The sequence below is a fragment of the Manis pentadactyla genome, chromosome X (assembly GCF_030020395.1).
Source record: "Manis pentadactyla isolate mManPen7 chromosome X, mManPen7.hap1, whole genome shotgun sequence".
In the NCBI taxonomy this organism is placed as follows: domain Eukaryota; kingdom Metazoa; phylum Chordata; class Mammalia; order Pholidota; family Manidae; genus Manis; species Manis pentadactyla.
Genome location: NC_080038.1, coordinates 113,381,743 through 113,401,167, shown reverse-complemented (window position 1 = coordinate 113,401,167; position 19,425 = coordinate 113,381,743). Strand labels below are relative to the sequence as shown.

The window sequence follows — 19,425 nt, the reverse complement described above, 5'->3', positions numbered from 1 at the left end:
AAAAATTTGAAATTGTACTAACCAACTTCTCATATCACAAAGGCTAGAAATAAACTGTACAAAGAAAACTAGAAATAAACTGTACAAAGAAAACAAAAAGCTCACAAACACATGGAGGCTTAACAACACGCTCCTAAATAATCAATAGATCAATGACCAAAATAAAACAGAGATCAAGCAATATATGGAGACAAATGACAACCACAGCACAAAGCCCCAACTTCTGTGTGACACAGCGAAGGCAGTTCTAAGAGGAAAGTATATAGCAATCCAGTCCTATTTGAAGAAGAAAGAACAATCCCAAATGAATAGTTGAAAGTCACAATTATTGAAACTGGAAAAAGAAGAACAAATGAGGCCCAAAGTCAGCAGAAGGAGGGAAATAATAAAAATAAGAGAAGAAATAAATAAAATTGAGAAAAATAAAACAATAGAAAAAAATCAATGAAACCAAGAGCTGGTTCTTTGAGAAAATAAACAAAATAGACAAGCCCCTAGCCAGACTTATTAAGAGGAAAAGAGAACCTAGACACACAAACAGAATCAGAAATGAGAAAGGAAAAATCACGATGGACCCCACAGAAATACAAAGAATTATTAGAGAATACAACAAAAAACTATATGCTAACAAGCTGGAAAACCTAGAAGGAATGGACAACTTCCTAGAAAAATACAACCTTCCAAGACTGACAAAGGAAGAAATAGAAAATCTAAACAGACCAATTACCAGCAATGAAATTCAATCGGTAATCAAAAAACTACCCAAGAACAAAACTCCCAGACCAGATGGATGCACCGCTGAATTTTCTCAGACATTTAGAGAAGACATATTAGCCATTCTCCTTAAAGTTTTCCAAAAAATAGAAGAGGAGGGGATACTTCCAAACTCATTCTATGAAGCCAGCATCACTCTAATACCAAAACCAGGCAAAGACACCACCAAAAAAGAAAACTACAGACCAATATCCCTGATGTTCATGAAAAACATGAAATACATGAAAAAATACGAAACAAAATATTAGCAAACTGAATTCAAAAATACATCAAGAGGATCATACACCATGATCAAGTGGGATTCATCTCAGGGATGCAAGGATGGTACAACATTCAAAAATACATGAACATCATCCACCAAATCAAAAAAATGAAGGACAAAAACCACATGATCATCTTCATAGATGCTGAAAAAGCATTCGACAAAATTCAACATCCATTCATTATAAAAACTCTCAACAAAATGGGTATAGATGGCAAGTATCTCAACATACTAAATGCCATATATGACAAACTCACAGCCAACATCATACTTAACAGTGAGAAGCTGAAGGCTTTTCCTCTATGATCGGGAACATGACAAGGGTGCCCACTCTCCCCATTTTTATTCAACATAGTACTGGAGGTCCTAGCCACAGCAATCAGACAACACAAAGAAATAAAAGGCATCCAGATTGATAAGGAAGAAGTCAAACTGTCACTGTTTGCAGAGGACATGATATTGTACATAAAAAATCCTAAAGAATCCACTCCAAAACTATTAGAACTAATATCTGAATTCATCAAAGTAGTAGGATACAAAATTAATACACAGAAATCTGTTGCATTCCTATACATTAATGATGAACTAGCAGAAAGAGAAATCAGGAAAACAATTCCATTCACAATTGCATCAAAAAGAGTTAAATACCTAGGAATAAACCTAATTAAGGAAGTGAAAGACCTATACCCTGAAAACTACAAGACACTCCTAAGATAAATTAAAGAGGATACTAATAAATGGAAATTCATCCCATGCTCTTAGCTAAGAAGAATTAATATTGCCAAAATGGCCAACCTGCCCAAAGCAATCTATAGATTCAATGCAATCCGTATCAAAATACTGACAGCATTCTTCAACGAACTGGAACAAATACTTCTAAAATTCATAAGGAACCACAAAAGACCCCGAATAGCCAAAGAAATCCAGAGAAGGAAGAATAAAGCAGGAGGGATCTCGCTTTCCAATGTCAAGCTCCACTACAAAGCCACAGTAATAAAGACAATTTGTTACTGGCACAAGAACAGACCCATAGACCAGTGGAACAGAATAGAGAGTACAGATATTAACCCATGCATATATGGTCAATTAATATACGATAAAGGAGCCATGGACATACAATGGGGAAATGACAGCCTGTTCAACAGCTGGTATTGACAAAACTGGACAGCTACATGTAAGAGAATGAAACTGGATTACTGTCTAACTCCATACATATAAGTAAACTTGTAAGACCTGAATGTAAGTCATGAAACCATAAAACTCTTAGAAGAAAACATAAGCAAAACTCTCTTGAATATAAACATGAGCAACTTCTTCATAAACATATCTCCACAGGCAAGGAAAACAAAAGCAAAAATGATCAAGTGGGACTATATCAAACTAAAAGGCTTCTGTACAGCAAAGGACACCATCAGTAGAACAAAAATGCACCCTAGAGTAGGGGAGAATATATTCATAAATGACATATCAAATAAGGAGTTGACATCCAAAATATATGAAGAGTTCATGCACATCAACAAACAAAAAGCGAATAATCCAAATAAAGAATGGTCAGAAGATCTGAACAGACACTTCTCCAAAGAAGAAATTCAGATGGCTAACAGGCACATGAGAAGATGCTCCACATCACTAATCATCAGAGAAATGCAAATTAAAACCACAATGAGATATCACCTCACACCAGTTAGGATGGCCAACATCCAGAAGACAGACAACAACAAATGTTGGCGAGGATGTGGAGAAAGGGGAACCCTCCTACACTGCTGGTAGAATGGAAATTAGTTCAATCATTGTGGAAAGCAGTATGGAGGTTCCTCAAAAAACTCAAAATAGAAATACCATTTGACCCAGGAATTCTACTCCTAGTAATTTACCCTATGAATGCACCAGCGCAGTTTGAAAAAGACATATCCACTTCTATGTTTATCGCAGCACTAGTTACAGTAGCCAAGAAATGGAAGCAACCTAAGTGTCCATCAGTAGATGAATAGATAAAGAAGAGGTGGTTCATGTACACAATGGAGTATTACCCAGCCATAAGAAGAAAACAAATTCTACCATTTGCAACAACATGGATGGAGCTAGAGGGTATTATGCTCAGTGAAATAAGCCAGGCGGAGAAAGACAAGTATCAAATGATTTCACTCATCTGTGGAGTATAAGAACAAAGCAAAAACTGAAGGAACAAAACAGCAGCAGACTCACCAAACCCAAGAATGAACTAACAGTTACCAAAAGGAAAGGGCCTGGGGAGGATGGGTGGGAAGGGAGGGAAAAAGGAGCATTATGATTAGCACACATAATGTAGGGGGGTGCACAGGGAATGCAGTATAGCACAGAGAAGACAAGTAGTGATTCTATAGCATCTTATTACACTGACGGACAGTGGCTGTAATGGGGTATATGGTAGGGAGTTGATAATGGGGGGAATCTAGTAACCACAATGTTCATGTAAGTGAATATTAATGACACCAAAATAAGTAAATAAATAAATAAATAAATACAAAATAAAATAAAACCCATTGAACTGTATGTACACCTCTATGGGCGAATTTTCTAATCTGTGAATTACATCTCAAAAAGTTAAAACTAATAAAAATGCCATCTATGTCACATGAAAATAAATAAATAAATAAATAAAGTACATACTTTGAGAACTGTGGGATAGACTATGGCCGACACGGGTTACCAAAGGAATATCCATTCCCCCCTCTTCCTTAAAGATAGAACCCTAGTTTTGTTCAGCATGGTTCTGTTCCCTGCTGAAAAGTTACATTTTCCAGGACCCCTTGGAGCTAGAGATGGTCCTGCAACACACTTTTTGAGTCAAAGAACTATAAGTAAGTCACTGAGTATAGTTCTGAAAAAGCTCTTACAATGGGGTTGGCTGAGTAAGGGTTTGCTTCTGTCTTTCATTTTTTCCCATTCTCCCTGGAATGTGGATGTGATGCTACAAAAGGAGCAGCTGTGTTGCAACCATGAGGCAGAAAAAATAACCACAGAATGACAATGAAAGCCACTTGTTACTGCTACTGAACAGGTACTGCCTCCTTGGTGAAGCCCCTCAGAACTGTTTTTCCACTGTGGGCCCTGAGCCCCCCAGGTCAGAGTGTGGGAATTGGAATAGATAGTTAATGAGGATTAAGGCAATGGGTATGTGCAGGAGCAGAGGAAAAGCAGGTAAAAAAAAGAAAGAAAGAAAGAAAGAAACAATGAGGTTAATCCCGATCTCATATCAGCCAGTAAAGATAACTGTCCTAGTATTTTCCTACAGCTTCACTACTTGAAAGTCCTGCCAAGTAAAGCCAACTTCCCCTAATACCACCATCCAATTTTAAAAAGTGTATCTCATCTGTTGTACTTCTTTGTTCTTCTAATCCTACTAAGACATTGTCTAATTAAAAACAGGCATGAAAAGTAACAAAAGTTTATAAAACCAAAAAGGCATTACAGCAGTTAAGAGCTTTGAAATCAAGCAGACCTGAGTTTGAATTCTCACTTCGCCTCTTATTTGAAGCTTAACATTGAGCAAGTTAATTAACCTTCCTAAACCACTGTCCCATTGCGTGTAAAACAGGGAGAAGACTTACTCATAAAGAGTGTTTGGGAGGCAGCTTGCAAAGTGCTTGACACTGTAACAGGAGTACTTGGTAAATTGAATTCTATTTAACTGTGCTAAACCAGGACAGTTTTAAATCGTGAATAAACACATTTCACATGAAACTTACAGTATCTGTTTTATAGGCTAGATTCAAGTGTTAAGGTCCTAGAATCCTGAAAGTTGTTTTTATTTACAATTCTCCTATGGAAGGATAAGTTATTTCATTTCTCCATTGAACCATATCATAAGAAGTACTCCCCAACAAGTTGGGGATGTTCTTGTCTCACCATATCATAAATGTGGCAAAATTGGGCAAAAGCAATGTATAACCTCATCACAGTAAGTCATGCCAGTGAAAATATTTGACTGTAATCGGAAACAAAATGTAATTTTATTTTTCACAAAGATGACATCTTCTAGACCACGATCAAATTATTGCTCCTTAAAAGGTACAACATGTACAATTGTACACTACAAAGCACATAATCCATCTCCAAATTATAGGATGGCATTGCATTCTTCCTGTTTCAAAAAGTTACTATCAGGTTTAAACATAAATTGCATCATTTTCTTCCCTGTGTAATGTGCACTTTAAAAATCTGGTATTTATCTCTAATTCCTGTCTCCACATTTTGGCCAGACACATTTCTCTTCTGCAGTGTTTTCATTACCATTAAATCTATTATCAATACTGAAAGCACAGTAAACAAAAATGTTACTTGACCTGATTATCTGGGATCAGAATTTTCACAGCAGGAAAATAAATTAAGCAGTTTAATTTTTTATGAATATAGGATGGAAGATAAAGAATAGTCATTTTGAATGACTGCAAGGACTATAGCCCTAATACCTAGCAGAGTTATGACTGGCACATAATATATTACATGCTTTATTCTATTATGAATATTATAAACTCAGTATATAAGGTGGCAGAATAAGAACTGAGCACTTTCAAAACTGGATTACTCAGTAACTTCTTTATGTACCGATTCCCGAAGAATTTCATGTTTATACCACCTCTTTCTCACAGTCTTCAGGAAATAAAGAAATGCACTGTGGCTGCCATTTTAATTGAAAATATCATCATATACAATCCTTATAATGCTTGACTTTTTAATCAGGAATAATAAGTCATTAATACAAATACTTGTGTATCTCTTCTTTCTTTTTCCTCCCCTTAAATTGGCCCTACTTAGGTCTCATCTAAATATTCTAACTTTCAAGCAGAATGTCTGGAATCCTTAGAATTCTTAGAAACTGCAAGCTTCAGGTGAGGATATGAGATTTGCATTTCTGCCTCTCTTCCCTCTGGGGCAAGTGTTTTGAGGGGTACTTGGAAGTAACACTCATTAAGTATAAGAAACAATGAAGCTAGATAAATTATTCACAAGAAAAATTCTCAGAAATTTTTGAAAGCATCAGAAATCGTAGCTCTTGCAAGTTTCATGTGTGCAATATTCTTCAGTTACATTAAATGGTTTCAAGAGGTCTTTTAAAAAAACACACACAATAGGCTTTAAAGTAAAACTTTAACTTCACTTGCACAGGCCAGGCTTCTCAGATTAAGAGATCTTAAGTGTCTACAAGAATAAATGCTGCCTAGCAGGAGCAAGCAATCCAATCACAAACCTCTGAAAAGGAAGTAGTATCTTGTATAAAAATTAACATGAACCAACTATCCAGGTGAGTACAGCCAGTAGAGTGAAGGGTCTGGGAAACATGGTATGTGAATAATGGTTAAAGAAAGAAAAGACTTGCAGGCTTATACGTAAAGGAGAAAATAGGTATTTTTCTATATAGCTCCATAAGGCAGCACTATGATCAAGAGATAAATGATAAGAGGAATTGATTTTGCCCAATGCAAGAAAGAGCTGTCCAGAAATGAAAGGTGCTGTCTTGGTGAGGTAGTGAGCTCTTTGTCACTGACAGCGATCAAGGAGGATGTGTATCATCATCTTTCAGAGGTGTCCCAGGAAGGATTCATCCTCTAAAGGGGATTTGGACTCTCCTAATGACCTCTGAGGTCACTTTTATCTCTCCGATTTTCCATTAATAAGTGTTAAGTTGGCCCTTCTGCAAACTCAGACAATGGAAATTCCCAAAGAACAGGCCACAAAAGTTACAGACTACCACTAAATTGCTCTTAGGTGTTATTAATGTTACTAAGTTGCTCTTTGGTGTTACTAATGTTATTTCCCCACATACTTTTTTTAGATTGACCTTATGTAGTAAAAACAAACTAAGCAGACAGAAACAAATGTTTATGTATATGGTAATTGTGAAAGTAATTAGATATATTCTTTTCTAATTTAAGATTATCAATTAAAGAAGAAATTTGCTAAATAAAAAAGATTTCTAAAATCTTAAGGCCTTTTAAAAATTCACTAAATCAGGAAAAAAAACAATCTTAAGGGATAAAAAATGTCAAATTTGAAAATGCACGTTTTCATTTGGTCTCTCTTTTGAATCACCCACAAACAAGAAAGATTTATATAGTATGCATAATCTTTTCTCAGGAAATCTAGATACTGAATCTTAACGCTGAAATGATAGAAAACAGTTGCTATAAAATACTGTGCTATTGATATTTACTATAAAATATATTTTGCATATTAAACAAAATAACTGTAAGCAGCAAGCTAACCAAATGCAAGTGCCCTGGCTGAAGGACTAATTCACTAACGCTCATTCTACACTCATTGTCTGTTAGCTGGAGAAAGGTAAAATTCTAAGGCAAACATCTTACAGGGTCTCTCTTACTAGAATTCACTGTTAAATTGCACTGGTTGAGCCTTACTCATTGTCTTCCTTACCCATTGTTATTGCTACACCATTACTATCAAAATTTACTGCTTGTGAAGAAAAGATAATAGACCTTTAATGCTAATCCTGTTCTATTTCAGTGTGTCCTTAGAAACTAACAATATATTAACCCTATAATATTAGCCTGAAGGAACCATTTGCTGTTTTAAAACACCAGAATATCAAAACACCAGAAAACCGCTTCGATGTGACTGCCCTTTCAGCTTTATTAATTTAGGCAAAAATGACAGGTTAATTTATATGGTTCACACCTGTCAGGAGCAGAGTCTTTACTAATACAGCTTACACTGACCAGGAGTCCTCCCTCAGGCTAAGGTTGAACTTCAACCTACTATTGAATAGAGTGTAACAGAAACATGCCACTCAGATTTCTATCAAGACAATCCCTTCAGAATTCCACATGGATGGCACACCACCCTGCAAGTGTTCAAATTTAAATTGAAGGAAGAGACCTTATCTATCCAATGAAGACTAAGTATTTGATGATCAAGCTATATGGAGGCCCATGAATGTTTTCCTAAATCTTTTGTCTTCCACTCTTCCCAAATTATATTATAGCCCAATTGAAAAAGTGCTTTATGCTACAGAAGAATCTAGTTTCCTTAATATCGTTAAAAACATTGTCTTTATCATCAAGAAGTCGTGAAAATCTAATGAGGTATCAACTCTGATTCAAGTTCCAAACAAGAATAAAGAAAGCTAACCTTGACTTTAAATCCACAAGGGAAAAATAGCCTCTGTTCAATGCTTGCAGAAAGTAAAACATGCTCTTTTGTAGCTTTCACGAGTGTAGCGGCGCTGCCCTGTCCACAGCATCAATGGAAGAGCTCTAGCTGAGCAGCACCTAGACTGAGTTTAGAAAGAGTCTGCAAGGAAGGAGCCTCTATATTTTTTTCCATAGTTGCTCAATTACTATTCCACATTTCTACTACAACCAAAAATATTTTACATGGAAATTTCAGCCTTTGAGAAAGTACCCAAGCCTTCAATGAAAACCACAAAATGTGCATTAATCACAGTAAATAATGATAACACATGACAGACCAATACTGATGCTACCTAATCAAACATACAAAAGATGCTTATAGCAACTGTGAATAATTCTATATTCATGACAATATCTTAAATGTTTATACATAATTTTACAAGTAAATTCTCAAATACCACAATTTATCAAAGAGTCAAAATTTATTCCATTCCAATGCAAAGGCTTTAGACCCAAAAGATGCAAATAACTATCTAACCTACATTTGCCAGCTAAACAGTTGTGAGAGCAAATGTTACTTAGCCCAGTCTTTTAACTTAGTCTTTATAAGTTTTGAGATTAAAAAAATTATGCTAAACTCAAGTATCATTTTGTGTGTAGAAGTGTTGTGGAATATAAAGAAGCACTGATGAGAACAACATGTTAAACATCATATTTTTATTTCTGGACAAGTAAGACAATGAACTTTAATCTAAAACAGTCAAAACCTACACAATTTATCTAAAAACCTGATTTAAACTCCCCAAGCTAGTCTTTCCCTGTATTTTCTCTGTGTATATTTATATAATATTTTAAACCTTATATTAATTTATTTATAAAGAAAAATAAAAGTTGAGGCCAATTTAATAATATACACTGTTACAATGTCAAAATAGTCTAGCCTATCATTAGCTCTTCAAGTACCTTTATCCATTTCACCTATGTGCACTACCAATAACCAACATCAACATGCAAGATCTGTAATATTTTCTAGCTTCAGTCATTTAAATCATTCACTCATACCATGAGGTCAAAGAGGTGAGCACTTAAAAAGAAGAAAGTGATTCATTAAAGATACTGGATTAAGCTGTATTGAAGCTTGCAGCTAGTATGAATTAATAAAATATCAGTATTTTTTAATCATCTCTAAAAATTGGCAAACCAGCTGTAATAGGAGCTTCAATTTTGATCTTTTGACCAGTAAGATATAGTAAGAATACTAGAATCATTAGTAACCATTATTAATTGTAACCTAGTGAATTTAGGTTGGGGTGTGTATTAGGTTTGGTTTTGTGTTGATGATAAAGTTGCTTTTGGTAAATCTTTGCTCATGTCTCACCAGCTAAGATTCGTAAAGTCAACAGGCACATCTCGTTTCTTCAAATTATTTCAAGGTGCTCCACTAACTTGTCCCCTCCATTAACTTGTGCTTTTCACAAATATAGCTTTTGAGAAAGAAATATAGCTGACCTCTTTTTCTTTTCTTACAAATATAGCTTAAATTTTAAACTTTAAAGGAAAAAGAGTTTAATACCCAGACAGATAAAATAACCTGAAGCATCTCTAAGAAGGAATGTAAAAAATAGTATGAAAATGAAATGAATGAAATGATGACAAGATTTAACTCTGAAATGTCTCCATTTTTCAGAGCTGTCCAGGGAATTGCTTCCTTTGGACTGAGAGCACAAGTACACTTCCTCAGCAGCTAAAAGCCTTTCAAAGAACCAGACAGATACCACTGTGCATCTGAACCTCATATAAAACAAAAACAAAGTGTAAAATGGCAACTCACAATATTTCTAAGCACACAACCTAAAGCAGGAAGAATTTTCCACATCTTTCCTACTGCAAAATATTTTAAAGAGATACTCAGTTAAAATAGACTTTTACTCAAAAGCTTTTCTTATACAAATATTTAAAAAATTAAAATTAAAAAGGTCTGGCTTTCCCTCACCCCTTCCTCCACCAAAAAATGGATCACAGATAATACTTCAAAAGAATATTTTATTTTATCTCCTGGATTTTGTTTGTCAAGCAACACTCTCTAGAATTCTAGGAATTCTAGAAAGACTTCCCAGTATATTTCAGTATGTATTTACTTAAAATAAATTTCTAAAATAGACATTTGTATAATATATTCTGTTCAACTTCATGTGTATAAATAACTATTCACAGAACTATAATTTGCATGCATTTGAACTTACATTTCAGAACTTAAATTATAAAACTGGGAAAGATAAAACATCAAACTTATTAATATTCATACACAACTCAAGAATAAAAGTCTTGATTAAAAGATTCATTTTCTGATCAATGTGTTAACTCTGAATGTTTCAAACTCATCAAAAAATTATAGAAAGCATTTCCATATTTAACATAACACCAAGATCAATCATCAGCTGTTTTTGTGCTGCTACACAAAAGAAGTCATCTTAAGTTATTTTGGATATACAGAAATTCAAACAAATCCAACCAGTGTAAAAGATTAAACTTTATCATTATGCAATTCCTTAGGTATTCCTTCAGACTTTCATATTATTAATTAGATTAGAATCAAGCACATTAAATGAGAATAAACATAAACTCCTAGGAAAACAAAACAATGGTAAAACGTGGGCATGCCAATAAATTTAAATGTAAGCAAGTTTGAGGTTTTTAATCTTGTGGATTTGGGGATGTTGCTCTTTGGGATTTTTACCCCCTTTTACCACAAGGTTGATTCATGAATGAAATCCCACTTTAAGATCCTATTTTCTCTCACTTACATGTATGCTGGAGAAAGTGGAGTTGACCTGGATGTTTTAAGCACAGGAACTGGGAATTTCCAGATAGCAGGAGAGCTCGTTTTCCATTTCAATGGCATGTTGTCACCACGGTACTACAATAACAGTAAACAGCGTTTCCATAACAGACTACCAACTAGGACTTCCATTCCACACTGTACTGACACAGCAGCGGCTGCCGCGGAGAACAAGCAAGCGATTCTGCTAGTGCCCTTAAACCGATGCTTCCAATCTGTACAATAGGGCTGCAAGGTACCTCCTTTCAATCCTCCTGTCCCCTAAAGCAATACGATGATTCTACCGTTCTCACTCAACAATAGTGCCACCTCGTTAGGAAAGCGTTGACTGCAGTATATTTTTTTTTTAGGACTGCACTGTGCATACCATACAATGCAGCTTTATTTAATAAAAGCGGCTAGGGTTTTGCTTTTTTGTTTGGTTTGGTTTTAAGCTTGCATTACCATTGTTCTACCTTAACAGGGATACTGCAGCACTGTACTATATTCTGCGCCTATTAACCTGATTTCTGACCAATAGTAGCAGGAAAAAAAAAGTAGATGGGTTTCATATGAAAATGAAACAACATACCTACTCAGAATACACTTGTCATCCTCTGAACATTCTTCTTTTGAGCTGCAACAATACAAATGGGATATAAACCTCAGCATAGCCTTAGGCCACCGTTAATAGAGATCAGTGACTAAATTCGGCAGCCTCCTTTCCTCTTGTGCAAGCTCTGGCCACACAATACAAGAATGCCATTATGGGAAAAGCCCGTTTAAAAAATGCCAGTCTCTGTTTTCCCATTAGAAGAAGGCAAAATGTAAGAATAAATATAAACTGCTGCAGAACTCTGCACGCTCTTCTAGTAGCTTCTTATTCAAGTTGCTCTCCTTTCCCTATTCTTATTTCCAAGCCGGGAGGAGCAAAATCTCATACATTTACAACATGCCGTAGTAACACCAATATCACTCTTGTCTTCTGCAGCAGAGAAGTACAGAGGAGCGTGCTCTTAATAGCAGTCTCGGGGGACGCTATCAACAATCTAATTCAATGCTTCCCTCCCCTTCTTGTCTCCCCCTTTCCCCTCCCGTTCCTCCCTCCCTCCTCCTCCCACCCCCAAACAGCTCACAAATTGCCTAGAGGAGAGACCAATGCTACTGGCCAAGCAGGTGTCCAGCAGGGACCATTCCAAAGCTCAGCAGCGGTCGGATTACCTCTAGGGGTTAGTGACTGACAAGGAGGTTCAAAATTAAAGCTGTTGTCAAAGGCAGCTTGAAGTATTTCACGAAAACAATGGCAAATACAGGGCTCATCTGTACTGTTCTAAAATACTGCTAGAAAATAGCATCATAAGTGCTCTGAAAGTGACTGGGTGTTTTAGTTTCTGTTTAAAGCACCAAACTCACACATTTTCTATACAATTCTAAGAACTGAAAATAGGATAAACTAGTATTATGCTGAACTCTTTACAGGCTGAAGAATTTTACTTCTTATATAGGCAAGTTGCCATCACTAGGTATCTACCTTCATGGCATCCTTCTGCTTCTACCTAAAAACAGAATTACCCATCTTCACCAGTGCAATATTAAGACAGCCATTGACAGGAAAGCCACTAACTTTTTTAAAAATCACTGTACTGACAAAAAACTCATATTTACTTTCTGGTTTGCATGCAAACAATAAACTTGTGCTTCCAATTTAAGTATTTTGCTTTCAGATACTCTTTCCAAATTATTCCTACTTTTCAAAAGATTGAAATTTAGTCTCTTATGAGGTTTTCTCATTTGTATTTAAAAAGCACAGTTGAATGTTTCTGTAGAAAGAAACTACTTTTAAAAATTCCAAAGGATATAATTTAATATACCAGAAATAGAGCATGAAATCAGCTAAGGAATCACAAGTACCTTTCTTTAAGATGCACATTAATATTCAGGCAAAAAGTCCTTTCCTATGAAGCCCAAATATATGTATATGCAGTATATACATATACACATGCTACATACATATATGGAGAGAGAAAGCTTATTTTGAAACACTAAATGGTAATGCATCAACTTTATTAAATATTAAATAGATGTCAGCCACCACTATCTCAATGATTTTTATTCCAACTTTCATGTACAAATATCCTGAAGAATCCCAATCAAGTAACTTAAAGGGTTAAACTATATTTCCAACTCTTTTGAGCACCCATACACAAAACTGTCTCATGGAAATCTTCAAAGGAATCAGAGAAAGGAATATTTGTCAATACCTTATTGGCCAAATATATAGTTTAAAAGGTTTTAAAAGTGCCACTAACACAAATAAACCATAATCAATATTTTACATTAGAAGGCTTTGTGTAATAATTCTTAGTAGTTATGGGGCAGAAAGGTCCCAAGTACAAAAAGCAGTGGTAACTTGCTGGAAACCTCAAGAAGGAAGCACACACACACTCAACAAACAAGTTTGGAATGTCCCATCCCAAAAACCTGAAGCATTCTCAAACATTTAAAATGATAGAACATAAAAGGGCTACAAATTAACCTGTATGTAGCAAGGAGTGATGTTTTAGAAAGGATATTCAACCACTTTTTAATTTATGAAAATCTTACAAAGCAGTAATTGTAAATATAACTTCTAGAACAAAGTCCCTCCAAATTAGGTAAAAACATGGTAGTGAAGTGTTTTGAGAAGTCTATAAAGACTGCTCAACATTTATGAGTGGGAATAGGGTGAATATAGAGTTTTCCAAATTTTGAAGAGGGTAACCCTCACAAATAGGTGATCACTTTACTGCAAAGATTTTCAGGTTATTATTCCTCTGTGAACAATCAACTGATTCAAAAAGCCAACAAATTGTTTGTCTAATCTCATTAGGCTCTAAAGAAATCAACCAATACCACCAAATGATCAATGTCAACTTCAGTCTAGATTTTTCTGAGACTTAATGTTTAGAACCTGTTTTTGTGGCCCTCCAACAATTGTAGTGTTTGATCAAAGTGAAAAGAAAATAAGGCTGCTTTCCTCCATCCCACCCTCGGTACTCTTAAAGACTCCAAAACCGTAAAAGCTTTATATCTGATAAAGAACATTTATTCATATTCCATTATTTTGCTTTAATAAATTTCTAGAAGTCATTTGCAATTATCTCTTATGAGCAAACAATTAATATGCCAAAGGCTTTAACAATAATCCTCCAAGCAGAAATACAGTTCATGAAATATACTTTACACTATTAATTTGCTTAACAACACCATTCCTCATACATTGTTTAAAAATAAACTTCAGTCAGATAAAATCACCCCAATTACAGGTAAACAGAGTCCAAATTAATCAGATTTTACTACCCTGATGGCGACTCCAGTAGCAACTATGGATTGTAATTACCATTACATTCTGGAACTAAAAATGTTTTCACCTACAGAGTGAAAGGAAGAAAATGATTAAACATGTATTTTAAATGTACTTTTATGCAGGCTCGGTGTCCCACTACTTTAATATTTAGATTGGGAAATGTCAAAAACCCTTGTTCACATCATAGAAAACACTGATTTCATTTACAGAACGCTAGATTTCTATTATGGACAACTGCATAAAATAGAACAGAAAGACAACACACACAAAAGTTCTTCATAGCATTTTATAAACATTAATGATTCACTTAAAAATACCTGTGAAATGTGTGTTTCAGAGATATAATAAAAAGGGACAATGCTAGGACTTGGTCAGGGCTACAAAAAGAGTCAAATCTTACAGCACAGAATTCCCTGGTTCCCAACGTAGAAAGAGAAGATTTTTATAACTTTTAGGATTCTTACAAATCATCTTGCTCAGCACTCTCATTGTAAAGACAAAAAAACTGAAGCTCAGAGAAGTTAACTTGCCTGATGTCACACTGCTAGGCAGCAGCAGAAATGGAACTAGAAACAAAGTTTCTGCCTCCTAGTCTTGAGCTCCCAGTCTAGAATCCCTACTGTCCCTCCTTCGCAATGAGACCATTCCATAGGATGTGTGCTTCTCTATGAAGTGAAGGACATTCTGTAAATGTCTCAATGTATTCTAAAGACACAGTAACTACAAAAAGCTATGTACTCTTCCAATTATACACACTGTCAAAGACAGAAGTGGGAGTGAAATACCAAAAATATGAAAGTGTGCAAAAAGACCATTTGCAAAATCTGAATTCCAAAAGATGTTTAAAAATGGTGAGGGAGGAAAAGGTAAGCAAAAAGTAAACCATTCATAGTATGGGAGAAAAGTGAAATATACAGCTACAAGTCTAATTTATTCCTTAATGTAAATGTTTCTAAATAACTTTATGGGAAAATTTAACTCACTTACCAACTGACTGCTATAGTTTGTCTCCAGTACCACCACTTAACTGAATGAGTTGACTAAATATGTCACGTTTCTAACCTCTCTCCATATTTTCCCAATATTCCCTAAGAACTGACCTACCTTTTTCCTCCAAGTTTTGGTTAATTCTGTGGTAGGTACAACTAAAGACTAATAGCATTAACTGCAGTTCATGTGAGCAGGCACTGTGTAATCTTCTCTTCAATCCTGAAAATGTCTCTTCAGATTAATCTGGAATATCCATGTTATTTGTGCTGCTCGCATAAGACTGCAGATCATGCCAAATTATGTGCTCTGTTATGTTCAATCAGTCAATAAAAGTACTTGGATGACAACCAAGTATGGCTGTTAAACCCTTTAAAGCCCACAAAAAATTAACTTCTGGACAACAGAGCAAATGCTTACTACATTCAGGACTCCTTATTACAGGAAATAGAACTGTTTGCATGAATGATTATATATACTTGTGTGTGTGTGTCTGCTTTTTTGTTTCAGGAAATTGACTATCAAATAATTAAAATTTTCTTACAAGAAACTCATATATATAGCCTTGCTAAGATCAAAATGGAAAATCCCAGATGTTTCTCAAAGACAACTACATTGGAAAGTCATCATTTCATCTTTTATAAGCACCTTCTCACATGTCAGTTTCCATAAAAGAACTGTGTGGATCCTTATACTTCCACAAATTTATATCTATGACTATGCCTTGGATCAAATAGTGCTTCTCTCCTTCAGAATACAAAGAAGTAGAAAAACACAACTGCTGTGTAGGCACATACTCATGCACATGTGCGTATATGCACAGAGGATTCCTCCATGATGGCGTAAGTAATGTGAAGGGAAGCATTCTTCCCATCTTTAACATTTCCTAAGGATAAGAAGGGTACTAACTTTTGGGGGAAAAGGGGTACAGAACAGCAAAAAGAGGGGCTGGTAAGGTGGTAAGACAGGCAACAACAGGTAAGGGGACCAAACTGAGGAGGGTAATGATTGGCTGGAGAGAGAATGTAAAGCCAGAATGGCAGTGATATCCTATATTTATGTATCACCTTTTATAATTGGGAGTTAGATGAATTAAGTTTGCGGGAAGATAGAAGTTGGGGTAGAAGGGCAAAAATCCAGAGGAACTGAGCAGATAAGATTCAGTTGTTGGGTATCCAGTGACCCACAGATTCTGACTGCCCTTACTCTCTCATGACATCTGAAAAAAGGATTATAGTGAGTGGGGAATCCAGAAATTCTTGCCTTTCCTTCTTCCTTTTGTTTTGTATAGCATCTATATTCTTTATGGCTTTTTTTTTGGCACCCTTGAGTGCTTCATTCACATATGATTCCTAAATCCATATGCCCAACTAAGTCTTTGTATATCTTTGACAGTCATCAACTAAATTAATTCTTAAGTATTCTATTCCCATCTATTAAAACAATGCCTTAAACTCCAAATCAAAGTGTTCATATGTGTTGGGAGTGGTGGAGGCAGAAATAAATGATTTAAAAATATATACTATCTATATACCTGATTTTCACTACTATTTATAAATTGTTTGAATAAAGCAATTTAGAAAGACAATTTTTCATCATCAAACAAGGATAATGTATCCAGTGCTCCAATAAGAGGTCATGCTATTACCACACCCTGTGTTCCGGCCATGCTAGTTCATCTGCCTGCAATGCCCTCTCCAAATTCCTGCTCCCCCATGAAGCAATCCCTGAATCTTTGTATCTTCCTAATTGAGCACTATTCCTGGCACATTGGAAAGCATTCAATAAGTATTTGTTGAGAAAATTGAAAGAGAAGTTTATAAACAAAGGAGTAATTAAATAAGAGTGTATTGATGCCAGGATATATGCTAGAAGGTTTTAAAATGTTATTGATTCTACTATTACTAAAAGCAGAGTTCAGATAAAAGGGGTATTCATTTATTAATTTGATAATTTTAGGGTGTAGTCTTTAAAATGACAAAAATTAAATTATATATTATCTTGTTAAAAATAGTGTATATTGAAGAAAATCATCTCAAATAATGATAATTAATCGGTTTAGTCAACTTCCAGCAACTTCCTAAGTACCTCCTTAAATTACCCTGGGGAAAGAAAATAATCAAACCATTGCTAGATTTTCTGATGTGTTTGTATATTACATGTGCAAACTTACTGATATTAAAAGACATTTAAAATGTACAGTGTTACTGAAAGAAAAGTTAAAATTATGGCTCTACTGACAAAAACCTACGTTCATTTAAAGCTCTTCAAAGAATTTTGCTATTTTGTTTTAATTTTAGCATCAAATATAGAAGCAAATTTATAAAAGCTATGTGAAGACAATGTAATAAACAAATTACAGCCTTAATTTTTATAAATCCTGAACTATTTTGATAAGAGTAAACAATTTCTAATAATTTTTATCTATGATGTTTGCAAAAACTTTTCAATAAGTAGCCCATCACATACCTAATCTCAAAAGGTATGCCAGATAATGAAAGCCAATATTTGCAATGTTCTACATTCTTTCAGAAATACCCATACTTTTATAAAAATCTGAGTTACTGAAAGACCTTTAGAGTAATATGTAACACATTTTCCTTAACATTCCAATTAAAAATTAATGAAATAATGGTATTTTAAAAATTATATTTATATCCTTTTACCCAAAGAGTCACTGAAACATTCACATCTGTACCATAAATACTATAGCTAAAAATGAGATTGAGACGATTACCTAGTTATCTATCTCTTCTTCCCCATGAGTATTTGTATATCTTGGTTTCAAATACTTATAGCATTATCACAATAATGTTTTGCTAACCAGCGGCAAACACCTTCATGGAGAGCTAATCCTAATGATGACTCATTAAGAACATACAGCACTACTTAAATTTTCCATGAAAAAAGTACCTTTACATTGCTTTTACCATTTCCCAGGCCTAACCATTAAAACTTTAAACTTTCTATACATGTATCTAAAGAAACTATTGTTTCTTTAAACATGTATCTAAACATGTATCTAAAGAAACTATTGTTGACTAAAAATTTACAACTGCATAATGAATGAAAAAATATTAAATTCCAAAAAGACAATTTCAAACTTTAACCTTGTGATCCACTGCCACAACATGGGACTCAGAAGCTTTCAGAAACCATGTAGTTCATAAGTCACAGTATTTGCCTACTATGGTGGTATCCAAAAGACTTAGCAACCAGTTCGATACATCTATTTTCATGACTATTTTGACATCCTTCTTAGTTTCTGATTTAGAATTCTTCTCTTGGGTGATTTTGAGTTAGACAGATTTTTCTAAAAAAAATGGGGGGGATGCAGAAACATTTATACTGAGAGATGCCAAATATATGGTGGTTAAGTCTAAATTATAGAAGCTAGCCAAAAAGTTTGCAATTTAAAGTTGCTATACTTGAAAAACATATTTAGCAATTCAATGAAAACCCTATGCTGTAAGGCATCATTCACTCATGTTATATAAAGTGTTTATGTGTTACAAACTAAACGTGGTATTATTTTAGGGTTCTGTCTAACTTCATTACTTGAATACAATGGTTGTCCAATGGGGGAAAATCATTTGTTTTCCTTTATCTCATGTTCTATTACTAACTAAAGTAAATGCAATTTTGATATGATAGAATAAAAAGCACAGTTGATCTTCTAGTTAACCCTGTTTGGGTTTCTTGACTGCCTTTCTAAGTCTGTGTACTTCAACCAGTAAGTTCAGAACTACTGCATGTCTTCAAAATCAAATACATGTTTTAAATAATCAGTTATTTCTCATGGAATTCTGAAGCTACATGACACTTGAGTACATCCTCCCTATAGCTAGCATATATTTATTAATTCATTCCTTATTCAGCTTGATCTAAATCAGAGAAACTGTTGAACATTTTTATGAGTCTTCCACTACAGAGTCTGGCCATTTTGTTTAAGTTCCTATACTACTGCTCAGTCAGTAAATGAAATATTTATGTTTAGAGATTTCAGAATTACCAATTTTTGAGATTCAGATGTATAAAGCACAGAACATCTCATATTCCCAAAAGGGCGAAGAGGCAGCAAGATGGAGCTTAAACTATAAACAGGAAA

The 19,425-nt window shown here is 34.7% G+C and overlaps 1 protein-coding gene across 6 annotated transcripts in view; it reads right to left on the bottom strand.

The window, feature by feature from the left end:
• Positions 1–19,425, bottom strand: part of KLHL13 (kelch like family member 13) — a 195,638-nt gene that overhangs the window by 52,200 nt on the left and 124,013 nt on the right. The window contains exons 1-2 of one of the 6 annotated variants that reach the window (XM_036929957.2): positions 11,577–11,663; positions 10,971–11,083 (exon numbers count right to left, since the gene is read on the bottom strand). The exons of 3 other annotated variants lie outside the window; for them this stretch is intronic. In XM_036929957.2, coding sequence (XP_036785852.1) covers positions 10,971–11,068 — 98 coding nt within the window. In that variant the 5' untranslated portion in view covers positions 11,069–11,083; positions 11,577–11,663. Of the gene's footprint in view, positions 1–10,970; positions 11,283–11,576; positions 12,021–19,425 lie in introns of those variants that run through there. 2 more of the 6 variants (XM_036929959.2, XM_036929958.2) reach the window with 2 other exon arrangements.